The sequence below is a fragment of the Bombina bombina genome, chromosome 1 (genome assembly GCF_027579735.1).
Source record: "Bombina bombina isolate aBomBom1 chromosome 1, aBomBom1.pri, whole genome shotgun sequence".
NCBI lineage: Eukaryota > Metazoa > Chordata > Amphibia > Anura > Bombinatoridae > Bombina > Bombina bombina.
In genome coordinates, this window is record NC_069499.1 from 797,960,550 (window position 1) to 797,973,646 (window position 13,097).

General features: G+C 39.8%; 1 protein-coding gene across 1 annotated transcript in view; it reads left to right on the forward strand.

The window, feature by feature from the left end:
• Window positions 1-13,097, forward strand: part of FANCA (FA complementation group A) — a 442,214-nt gene that overhangs the window by 63,676 nt on the left and 365,441 nt on the right. Inside the window, 2 exon segments of the mRNA XM_053699359.1 lie at window positions 2,785-2,880; window positions 2,970-3,029. Coding sequence (XP_053555334.1) covers window positions 2,785-2,880; window positions 2,970-3,029 — 156 coding nt within the window.

Below are 13,097 nucleotides of genomic sequence, written 5' to 3' on the forward strand. Positions count from 1 at the left end.
AACTTGGTCAACCCTACCTTAGTGGAGGCCTGGGTCTTCCAAATTTAAAGCTTTATAACTGGGCCGCATTGGCGAGATTGGTCACAGACTGGCAACTTAGCACTGCTCATTTTTATGAGTCACGGCTGGAGGAGGCAATATGTGCGCCCTTGGCTTTGGCATATTTACCTTACATAACAGTGAAAGATGCCCCAGTGCACATTAGTAACAATCCCTTATACAGAGACCGCTTGAGAACATGGAGTTCAATTAATAAATATATGGGTATTACTTGTCCATCACCCAAATTTATACCCCTGGTCGGTAACCAGGACTTCCCAGCTGGTAATGACTATGAGCCTTTCCGTACTTGGTGCTCTGGGGGGATTAAAACGGTGGGTGACCTCTTGGATCCTTTGTTACATTCCATTAGATCTTTTCAAGACCTTAGAAACAGATTTCAGATCCCACACAGGCACTTTTACGCATACCTGCAGGTACCCAGAGTTCTGGAACATTTCACCCTTTGCTGTCTCGCACACGTTGTTTAGTATAGGGGTCTTTGCCATCTCTAACTTTTATAAATGCTTACTGAAATGTAGAGAGGGGATGTTGAAAGCACCCATGCTAGAAAAATTAACTGCTGATGTTTCTCCTCAGCTTGATATACAGGATTTGGGGAGAAGTTTGGAGCTGGCTAGAGCAGCTACTTTAGCTATACCACTAAGGGAGGCACAGGTTAGATTATTACACAGGGATTATATTACTCCTAATAGGTCATCTAAATGGAACACAGGTCACCCTAACAGGTGTGTAAAATGTAGAGAGGACTCTCCGTCTTTCCGGCATTACCTCTTCACTTGCCCACTAATTAGACGTTTTTGGGGTCACTTTCAGTACTGGGTACAGTCAAATTTTCACTTATCTCTCACTATAGATATTGGCAAGGTATATCTTTTCCAATGGGATAACTCATATAGGAACTTACATAAATTGCTGACACTTTGTATTTTGCTGGCAAGGCAGTGTATATTAAATATGTGGATTCATAGACAACCCCCTTCTATTGCGCAATTAAAATGTAGCTTATTAAAACAACTGTTCATTGAACAATACGATACTAAATTAGATACAGAGCGAAGACTAACCTACTTTCTAAAAAAATGGCGACCTTTGATTGTCACCCTTGCACCATCATTGCAACAGCAGATTCTCAGACCATTTATGCAGCATGAGGTTATGTTGGCAGCCATACTAAGAGGGGAATGGCAGGATTTGAGTAATCCTGTGGAATCCCGAGATGGAATTGTTGCTTTTGAAGAGATTCTTTTCTGATCACTGATGGAACTGGGAGGGTGGGGGGGGGTGAGATGGGAGGGTGGGAGAGAGGACACACGAGGCAGAGCATCCCCCCTTTTTTTTTTTTTTGCGTGAGCTCTTTGTTTGGTGTGGTTGTGGCTATTATATTAAAGTTATTAGGTTAATTGATGTTGGAAAATAGGATAAATAAAGGAGACGGAGTGATCACATATACTTTATAAACAGTGGGACAATGGCTCGTCATACTTCACTCCTAGGAGTGATATGGGGTCTGCTATGAGAATGACACATCGGATCTTTATTTTTTGGACTTATTCGTGGACTTTTGTATAGCTCTGCATATTCTCTTGTTGGATTTTATTCAGCTCCTAATGATCTGTGTACCGTATAACCATGCTAACTGGATGGTATTTGTTGTTTGATCACTGTGTCTCTTTTCAATAAAAAGAATAAAAAATAAAAAAATAACTAAATAATAATATATATATATATACACACCCATACACATATTTAGACACAAATTCTGTTTACGCTTAAGCACAACCATTTACTTTCAACTTGTGATATGCGCGCAAGTTAGGGGGGTTCCAATATTGCTTAATAAATTATGTTTCTATTTTACTTCTGTTATCAAATGTTTTGTTCTTTTTGTATCATTTGTTGAAGAGCAGGAATGTACGCCTGCATTGTGTCTGCAGCACTATATCTCAACAGTAGGAAGAATTTTATACATTTGCAATATCTCTAGATGTCAGCACATTTTCCTGCCACGTAGTGCTTCAGACGTGTGTTTGCTACCTTCCTAGTTTCAACAAAAAAATACCTTGAAAGGAAGCAAATGTAATAATAGAAGTAAATTTGAACATTTTTAAAAGTTGTACTCTGTCTGAATCACGAAAGAAAAACATTGGGGCTTCATGTCCCTTTAAGCACAGTCATTGATCATATAAAAAATGACTCCTATGCACATGTATGACTGCAGTTGGAAACGTGACCCTGGGGCATCCTTTTTCAGTAGAGGGCGTCCCAGTAAATTAGCATTGATAACAGATAACAATTTCTGACTATCAGCACTATTTATCTTCATCACTGGTTTTCAAACCTGTTCTCAGGCCTCCCCAACAGGCCAGGTTTTCAGGATTTCCTTGGGTGAGAGCAGGTAAAATAACCAAGTTTACTCATCAGCTGATTATTTCACCTGTGCTCTAGTTCAGATATCCTCAAAATGTGGCCTGTTAGGGAGGTTTGAGAATAGGTTTGAAAACCAGTGATCTTGATGTAAGGCATAATATTAAACAATGCATGTTGTTACATGAACTTAAAAAAAGCACATCATTATTTTCCAGTTAGAAAAAAGTTGAGTACTGCTGGAATAGGTAAGATTAGATCAGTTTTGAGAAAAAAAAATGTCCAGCAGTAGTGTGTATTCCCCTAGTCTCTATGTTCTAATGGCTATCTAAATAATAGCCCTATATTTAACTTCAGGTACATGTTCTGCATCCTCCATTTGTGGCCACAAAATATCGTTGCCTTCTAATGGAATACATCTCCTTGGCCAAAACCAGGCTAGCGGACATGAAGGTGAGAAGACTAAATGAGATGTTCATGACTTATTCCTGTTTGTCATTAACTTGACATTGTTTGTCATACATCCTTTTCTCTGCCTTCAGGTTTCTATCGAAGACATGGGACTATATGAAGATTTGTCAGCTGCACCAGATAAAAATCAGGTATTGTGTATGGGCTCATCTTTTCGAAGCCAATACATTGACAAATCCTATGCCCTATTTAGTTAAATTCCTAAAAATATATCTACACTTAAAGGAAACTCTTGATATGGCTGCACAGATGGCTTTGGTTTTAAGACTGACATCTTCAGGAAAGCCACTGACCACAAGAAGTCTTTACCTCGCAGTCAAATGCTAAGGGTTAAGCGTATTGTTTCAGACAATGATATGTACAATCCAGATTGGAGGAAATGGGTGAAAAATTTTTTGGAAAGGGGATACCAAAAACATTTTTATAGTCATTGATGAGGTTCGGCCTATTCAGAGAGAAACCGTACTCAAATCTAAGGGGTCTAAAAATGACAGAAAAAGAATGTGTTTTGTCTCTGAATTTTCCAAATAAAGCACAATGATAGTGAAGACTATACAAAAACACTGGAATGTATTGAGTAGATGTAATCCCAATATAGAGAGATTTCATTTACTCCCTATGCCAGCATATAAAAGGAGTAAGAGCTGGAAGAAGGGATGTTTTAGTCAAGGCAGACATTGGTGCAGGGACAACTTGCACACAAACCTATATCTCAGAGAACAACTTAGGATGTTTCCCCTGTTTGGGCTGAATTAATTGCAGCTTTATCATTAAGAGCCCATACTTCTCACATCATCATACTGGACACAAATATTACTTTTGTGATCATTTTACATGCAACTCCAGATTTGTTGTATATCTGATTAAGTGCCCATGTTGGCGAGTCTACTAAACGCATACGAGATTGCATAACGGAGCACAAAATTAATATTAGATGTACAGTGATTACTGCTCCTGTTGCATGTCATTTTTTGAAACTAGGCCATCGGGTTAATCAACTTAGGTACCTAGTTATTGAGCAAATAAAACCCCCCAGAAAGGGAGGCAATAGGGAGCTTCTTTTAAAACAAAGGGAGACCTATTGGATCTTTCAATTAGACACACTAGAGCCAAAAGGCATGAATAGAGAAATGAATTGGTCTGTTTTCTACTGAACTTGATCTAGCTAACTATTTTTTAGAATGAATACAGTGGATGTTTCTATATTAAATTTAAGCTAGTTATGCTGTATTGCATTTTTTGTTACATTGTATATGTATTACAATATATCAGATGATGTCTACAAAAATGATGCATTTAAAATGAAACAAAAGGAAAATTATGGTTTGACAATCTCTGTTCTGGTTCAGTGTTAATTTTGACAACAAATTTCGATTTAGTCTTAGTTTTAGTCTTTTTTGACTAAAATGCCATTTTAGTTTTAGTCGTATTTTAGTCATCTGAATTGTTTTAGTTTTAGTCTAGTTTTAGTTGACTGAATCTCCAGTATATTTTAGTCGACTAAAATCGAAGGCGTTTAGTTAAAGTGTAATGCATTATTTAAGCATTTCTCTATAATTTGCAAACTGATGCTATACTCCAGGAGTAAACATAACACCTGTTATTATTTATAGTACTAAGGTTTAAACACGCAATACAGACACAGATTTAGCCGTTGTGATATATAACATCTTAATTAAACTTTAAATGAAATAAAACCAAGTTTCATAAACAAACAGAAGTGCAACTTTAAAATATAAAAAAATAAACATGTAAACTGTATTGCACATATTACCCAATATAAAAACTGTTAATAATTAAAACAAGTATCGAGTAACTCAACACAACAAAAAGTTTCTGCAGCTAGCACAGGCAGAGCATAACTTAAACCCATACTCGTGGGTTATGCTTATTTCTATAGGAAGAATCAATTGATTGTTCACAGATTCGAAAAATTTTCTGCAACGATATTAGCACTGTTCTAGAACTTCCAAACTCATTATATACTCCTGAAGTAAAGGTTTATTAACCTGTTTTTATTTATTGTATTAAGGTTTGAACATGCAATACAGATTTAACAGATTTAACTGTTGTGGTATATAACATGTCTTTATCTTAAAATTTAATAAAATTAAGTTTTGAAAATTTGACAAAAGAGCAGTAATTAGATATAGATTGATTATAACACCTTGCATAAAATGTTTTTGTCAGCAAATTTTGATTTAGTTTTAGTCATAGGGGCCTATCTATCAAGCTCCGAAAGGAGCTTAACGGCCCGTGTTTCTGGCGAGTCTTCAGACTCGCCAGAAACAGCAGTTATGAAGCAGCGGTCTGAGCAGGCGGACAGACATCGCCGGAAATCAACCCGATCAAGTACGATCGGGTTGATTGACACCCCCCTGCTGGCAGCCCATTGGCCGCGAGTCTGCAGCGGGCGGCGTTGCACCAGCAGCTCTTGTGAGCTGCTGGTGCAATGCTGAATACGGAGAGCGTATTGATAAATATAGGCCATAGTCTTTTGACTAAAATGTCATTGTGATTTAGTTTTAGTCATAGACTTTTGACTAAAATGCTATTTTAGTCATCAGAATTTCTTAAGTTTTATACTTATTTTAGTCTAGTTTTAGTCGACGAAATTAACTCTGTTCTGGTTGTCTTAAAATTTAAGGTGTTTTTAATTTCCGTCCACTAGATGGCGGTATATGTTTGTAAATGTAGTATACCTAGTTAAAGGGCCATGATACCCAAATGTTGAAAACTTGAAAGTGATGCAGCATAGCTGTAAAAAGCTGACTAGAAAATATCACCTGAACATCTCTATGTAAAAAAGAAAGATATTTTACCTAAAAAATTCCTCAGTTGCCACATCCCATTGTAAAGGACTTCTAAGCAGCAAATCAGTATGTCTGTCCCGGGACAGCTAAGGGAGTGAGCTTACGTGCACAGTGCACACTCATCTTATTTCCCTGTTCAGTTTAAGGAAGTTTACTATGAAATCTCATGAGATCACAGTAAAAGAGTTCATGACCTCGGCACTGTTGATGCGGATTGGCTGCTCTTCATTTTTTTTATTTATTTAACCTGCAGCTGGTCAAAGAGCACCACAGCAAAGCTGTTAAATATCACCTCCCTTCCCTCCTCACTGCGCCTCCCATGTATTTAATTCTGCCCTAATCGTGCAAGCCTGAGTAAGATTACTCAGTCTTTGTTTTTTTCCACAAGTCCATGTGAGGGAACTGGCCTCTCAAACCTAGTGAGCTGCCGTGCTGTCTGGCAGAAGTCTAAAGATAAGTGCTAACTTTATTTTTTCTGGGACACATTTCAGAAAATAAAAGGATGGCACTTTAAAATATGATTGTGGGACAAGAGACATCCGACTATTGCTAGGGGGGTCATTTTATTATTGGCAGCAATAGCAGGCACTGGGGACGAGGAGATTTATAGCTCAGTAGGTGGTGTTTTTATTGTTACTTTACTCCCTGTGGCTTTAGTAATACATTTAGCCGAACGGGAAGTTAATGTTGTAACGCCCACGAAGGGCGGGGTTAGCCGAGGCAGCATTTTCTGTTGCGCGCGCCTTTTACCCCCTACACTTCCTGTGTTCCCGGAGCGGAGAAATAAATTGAGTCCGGTTTTTCTAGCAGAATATTCACTCCGTTTTTAGTCAGGCAGGTAAGCACCTCAGCAAAACTAAGCTGAGGTGTAGAGGTTGTCCGGAGTGGTTTTTGTGATACTTTATATTTTTATTGCAGAAAAAGTTTTTTTTTTAAATTTAAAGGAACAGTAACAGGTTTTTTTGTGGGGTATTTTCTAAATAAAATATAAGTTTATCTATTTATTCTTTTTATTGGTGAATAAAGATGGACCAAGAGGCCCTGCAAGATGTTACATGTTCTTTTATGTTTTGATGCTAATGTGGAACCACCAATCCCTTTCTGTTCCTCATGTATTGAGAGAACTTTACATTACAGGGATAGACTTTTCTCTTGTAAGATGTATCGAGTCCACGGATTCATCCTTACTTGTGGGATATTCTCCTCCCCTACAGGAAGTGGCAGATAGAGCACCCACAGCAGAGCTGCCTATATAGCTCCCCCCTTAGCTCCACCCACCAGTCATTCTCTCTGCCTGCTTAACTGCTAGGAAGGGCAAAGAGGAGTGTGGTGACAAAAATGTTAGGTTTTTATTTTTCAAGCAAAAGTTTGTCATTTTTAAATGGTACCGGTGTGTACTATTTACTCTCTGGCAGAAAAGGGATGAAGATTTCTGCAAGGAGGAGGATGATCTTAGCATTTTGTAACTAAGATTCACTGCTGTTCTCACAAGGGCTGAAGAGTACAGGAAAACTTCAGTTGGGGGAACAGTTTGCAGGCTAAACTGCATTAAGGTATGTTCAGTCTATTTTTTTCTAGACAGACTGTGTTATTTCTAGAAAAGGCTGGCAATATCCCCATGAGGGAAGGGTAAGCTGTATTCAGACACTTGGATAGGAATTTCAGCTTGCATGAAGGGCTCATTAGTTACTGGTGACACTGTTTGGTAAAAACGTTTTTGTTTATTCAGTGAATGATGCAATTATAACGTTTTTTTGAAGGGACTAAAGGGGTCATTGTGGCTTGTTTTTGAGTTTTCTAACCCACATGGTTAATTTAGAGACACTCTAGTGTTTGTCTGTTAGGCCTCAAAACATTGAGTGAGGTGGGAGGGGCCTATTTTCGTGCCTCAGTTGTGCAGTTTCTTTTCCTCTGAGACTTCTAACTGCTTCTCCAGAGGTTCCTGCCATGTTTGAGGGCTGTCAAAGAAGTTTTTTCCCCACAAATTGTTCTGAAGGGCAGGTAGGAGCCACAGCAGAACTGTGGCAAAGTGCTGAAAGTCTTTTTTACTGGTTTTGATGTTTTTTCAATCCGGTTTTGCCATTAAGGGGTTAATTGTTTATTTGCATAGCAGTGCAAAGTTACTAAGGCTATATGATACTACTGTAAAAACTGTTTTGCACAATTTGTGCAGCTTTTTTTCTCTTAAAGGCACACTACCGTTTTATTTCTAAGTGTTATTTACTTTGATTACAGTGTTTTCCAAGCTTGCTTGTTACATTACTAGCCTGTTTAACATGTCTGACACCAAGGAAAATCCTTGTTCAATATGTGTGGAAGCCATTGTGGTACCCCCTCTTAGAATGTGTCCCAATTGTACTGATATGTCCATAAACTATAAAGAACATATATTAGCACTTAAAAATAGAGCAATAGATGATTCTCAGTCAGAAGTAAATGAGGGTTTAGCATCTAGCTCTCCCCAAGTGTCACAACCAGTAACGCCCGCACAAGTGACGCCAAGTACCTCTAGTGCGTCGAATTCATTTATTTTACAAGACATGGCCACAGTTATGAATACAACCCTCACAGAGGTTTTATCCTGACTGCCTGGTTTTCAAGGAAAGCAGGACAGCTCTGGGTTAAGGAAAAATGCTGAGCAGTCTGACGCTTTAGTAGCCGTATCTGATATGCCCTCACAATGCTCTGAGGTAGGGGTGAGGGATTTGTTATCTGAGGGAGAAATTTCTGATTCAGGAAAGACGCTTCCTCAGACAGATTCTGATATGACGGCCTTTAAATTTAAGCTTGAACACCTCCGCTTATTGCTCAGGGAGTTATTAGCGGCTCTAGATGATTGTGACCCTATAGTGGTCCCAGAGAAATTGTGTAAGATGGATAAATACTTAGAGGTTCCTGTTTACACTGATGTTTTTTTTCCAGTCCCTAAGAGGATTGTGAATATTATTGCTAAGGAGTGGGATAGACCAGGTATTCCGTTCATTCCCCCTCCTGTTTTTAATAAAATGTTTCCCATATCTGACACCATGCGGGACTCGTGGCAGACAGTTCCTAAGGTGGAGGGAGCTATTTCTACTAAGCGTACAACTATACCTATTGAAGTCGGTTGTGCTTTCAAAGATCCTGTGGATAAAAAATTAGAGGGTCTCCTGAAGAAAATTTTTGTTCATCAAGGTTTTCTTCTTCAACCTATTGCGTGCATTGTTCCTGCAACTACTGCAGCTGCTTTCTGGTTTGAGGCTCTAGAAGAGGCTCTTCAGATGGAGACTCCATTAGAAGAAATTTTGGACAGAATTAAGGCCCTTAAATTGGCTAATTCTTTTATTACAGATCTAGAAGAAAATAGATAGAGGGCGCCACATTGTGCAGATCAAACAAAATAAGGACAAAGCAACAATATAATCATAGGAATCCTACTCACAAATTGTGGCGCACGTAAGAGTGCAGTAATCGCAGTCCGGAACCACACGTCGTCCGGTAGACCACAATGGGTAGATTTCACAGATGGAAGTCCTCGTCTCACCAGGGAGAGTCCAGGGATATCCAAGATAATATAGTAGATGTAGATCAGTGCACCAGAGATCCAACAGGAAGTCCGATAAGGTGCTTGGGAAGGTGCCAGATGAATATAACAAGCCAAAGCTCAAAGAAGAAAAAATGTAGTCGGCAGCAGGTGAAGAGTTAAAAATGATTAAAAGTTTAATAACAGTAAAAACTACAGCAACGCGTTTCTCAGTGTAACACACTTTCATCAGGCTATGATAGGATATGATAGGATAGCCTGATGAAACAGTGTGTTACACTGAGAAACGCGTTGCTGTAGTTTTTAATGTTATTAAACTTTTAATAATTTTTAACTCTTCACCTGCTGCCGACTACATTTTTTCTTCTTTGAGCTTTGGCTTGTTATATTCATCTGGCACCTTCCCAAGCACCTTATCGGACTTCCTGTTGGATCTCTGGTGCACTGATCTACATCTACTATATTATCTTGGATATCCCTGGACTCTCCCTGGTGAGACAAGGACTTCCATCTGTGAAATCTACCCATTGTGGTCTACCGGACGATGTGTGGTTCCGGACTGCGATTACTGCACTCTTACGTGCGCCACAATTTGTGAGTAGGATTCCTATGATTATATTGTTGCTTTGTCCTTATTTTGTTTGATCTAAACAATGTGGCGCCCTCTATCTATTTTCTTCTAGATTTTCCATCTGTGTTCCTGGCATAACACTCTGGAGGAGCAGCCTACCTTTTCTTGAAACATTACCCACTATATTTCTCCTTTGGGTATTAAAAATTGGACTTTGTTGAACTTGACAAACCAACTATATATACTGGACTAATATAGTTCCTATATATCCATTTAACCATTTTCCTCTTAGTTTTATAGTGATTACCAAGTATTATTGTTTTATTCATTTTTTTTTCATCTTTGTACAGTATTCCACGATTTCAACATCTATGGTAATATTTGTCCAAATTGGATTGGATTGAATATATATATATATATATATATATATATATATATATATATATATATATATATATATATATATATATATATATATATATATATATATATATATATATATATATATAGTGTCATATATAGTGTCATATTTGTCCGGCGCCTCTTAGTAGTACTCTGGTGACGCTGGTATCACTAGACGTACTAATCATTTTTATTACAGATGCCACTTTTCAACTGGCTAAATTAGCGGCAAAGAACTCAGGTTTTGCCATTTTAGCACGCAGGCCGTTATGGCTTAAATCCTGGTCTGCTGATGTGTCATCTAAAACTAAACTTTTGAACATCCCTTTCAAAGGAAAGACCCTATTCGGGCCTGAACTGAAAGAGATTTTTTCAGACATCACTGGAGGGAAAGGTCATGCCCTCCCTCAGGATAGATCAAATAAGATGAGGACCAAACAAAATAATTTTCGTTCCTTTTGGAATTTCAAGAGTGGTCCCGCTTCAGCTTCCTCTGCTGCAAAGCAAGAGGGGAATTTTGCCCAATCCAAGTCAGTCTGGAGACCTAACCAGGCTTGGAACAAGGGTAAACAGGCCAAAAAGCCTGCAGCTGCCTCTAAGACAGCATGAAGGGGTAGCCCCCGATCCAGGACCGGATCTAGTAGGGGGCAGACTCTCTCTCTTCGCTCAGGCTTGGGCAAGAGATGTTCACGATCCCTGGGTTTTAGAAATTGTGTCCCAGGGATATTTTCTGGAATTCAAAGGCTCTCTTCCAAGGGGGACTTTTCACATTTCTCGATTGTCTGTAAACAGACAAAGAGAGAGGCGTTCTTACGCTGTATAGAAGACCTACATACCATGGGGGTGATCCGCCCAGTCCCAAAAGAGGAACAGGGGCTAGGTTTTTACTCAAACCTGTTTGTGGTTTCCAAAAAAGAGGGAACTTTCAGATCAATCTTGGATCTCAACATTCTAAACAAGTTCCTCAAAGTTCCATCATTCAAGATGGAGCTATTCGGTCTATTCTACCTCTGATCCAGGAGGGTCAATATATGACCACCGTGGACTTAAAGGATGCGTATCTACACATCTCTATTCACAGAATTTTAACAAGGGTGCTAGGGTCCCTTCTGGCGGTTCTACGGCCACGGGGCATAGCAGTGGCGCCTTATCTAGATGACATCTTATTTCATGCGTCAACTTTCCAGCTATCCGAGTCTCACACGGACATTGTGTTGGCTTTTCTGAGATCTCACGGGTGGACGGTGAACATAAAAAAGAGTTCTCTCTTCCCTCTTATAAGAGTTTCCTTCCTAGGGATTCTGATAGACTCGGTAGAAATGAAAATATTTCTGATGGCGGTCAGAAAATCAAAGCTCTTAACCACTTGCCGAGCTATTCATTCCATTCCTCGGCCATCAGTGGCTCAGTATATGGAGGTAATCGGACTCATGGTAGCGGCAATGGACATAGTTCCTTTTGCCCGCCTACACCTCAGACCACTACGTCTATGCATGCTCAAACAGTGGAATGGGGATTATGCAGATTTGTCTCCTCAACTGCATCTGGACCAGGAGACCAGAGATTCTCTTCTCTGGTGGTTGTCTCAGGACCACCTGTCTCAGGGAATGTGTTTCCGCAGGCCAGAGTGGCTCATTGTAACGACAGATACCAGCCTGCTAGGCTGGGATGCAGTTTGGAACTCCCTGAAAGCACAGGGCTTATGGTCTCGGGAGGAATCTCTTCTCCCGATAAATATTCTAGAAATGAGAGCGATATTCAATGCGCTTCAGGCGTGGCCTCAGCTTGCTGCGGCCAAATTCATCAGGTTTCAGTCGGACAACATCACAACTGTAGCTTATATCAATCATCAAGGAGGAACAAGGAGTTCTCTAGCGATGATGGAGGTAACCAAAATAATCCGATGGGCAGAGGATCACTCTTGCCATCTCTCCGCAATCCACATCCTAGGAGTAGAGAACTGGGAGGCGGATTTCCTAAGTCGTTAGACTTTTCATCTGGGGGAGTGGGAACTCCATCCGGAGGTATTTGCACAGCTGATTCAGCTATGGGGCACGTCAGAATGCCAAACTTTCTCGTTACGGGTCCAGGTCCCGGGATCCCAAGGCGGTACTGATAGATGCTCTAGCAGTGCCTTGGTTCTTCAATCTGGCCTATGTATATCCTCTCCTCCTACGTCTGGTTGCCAGAATAAAGCAGGAGAGAGCTTCGGTGATTCTGATAGCACCTGCGTGGCCACGCAGGACTTGGTATACAGACCTAGTGGACATGTCCTCGGTTCTACCATGGACTCTGCCAATGAGACAGGACCTTCTAATCCAAGGTCTGTTCACGCATCCAAATCTAATTTCTCTGCGTCTGACTGCTTGGAGATTGAACGCCTGATTCTATCAAAGCGTGGTTTCTCTGAGTCGGTCATTGATACCCTGATTCAGGCTAGAAAGCCTGTCACCAGGAAGATCTATCATAAGATTTGGCGCAAATATCTTTATTGGTGTGAATCCAAAGGTTACTCGTGGAGTAAGATTAGGATTCCTAGAATATTGCTTTTCTCCAAGAAGGTTTGGAGAAGGGATTATCAGCTAGTTCCTTATAAGGACAAATATCTGCTTTGTCTATTCTTCTACACAAACGTCTGGCAGATGTCTCAGACGTTAGAGTATTTAGTCAGGCTTTGGTCAGAATCAAGCCTGTATTTAAACCTGTTGCTCCGCCATGGAGCCTAAATTTAGTTCTTAAAGTTCTTCAAGGGGTTCCGTTTGAACCTATGCATTCCATGGATATTAAGCTTCTATCTTGGAAAGTTTTGTTTTTAGTAGCTATCTCTTCGGCTCGAAGAGTTTCTGAGCTATATGCTTTACAGTGTGATTCCCCTTATCTTATTTTCCAT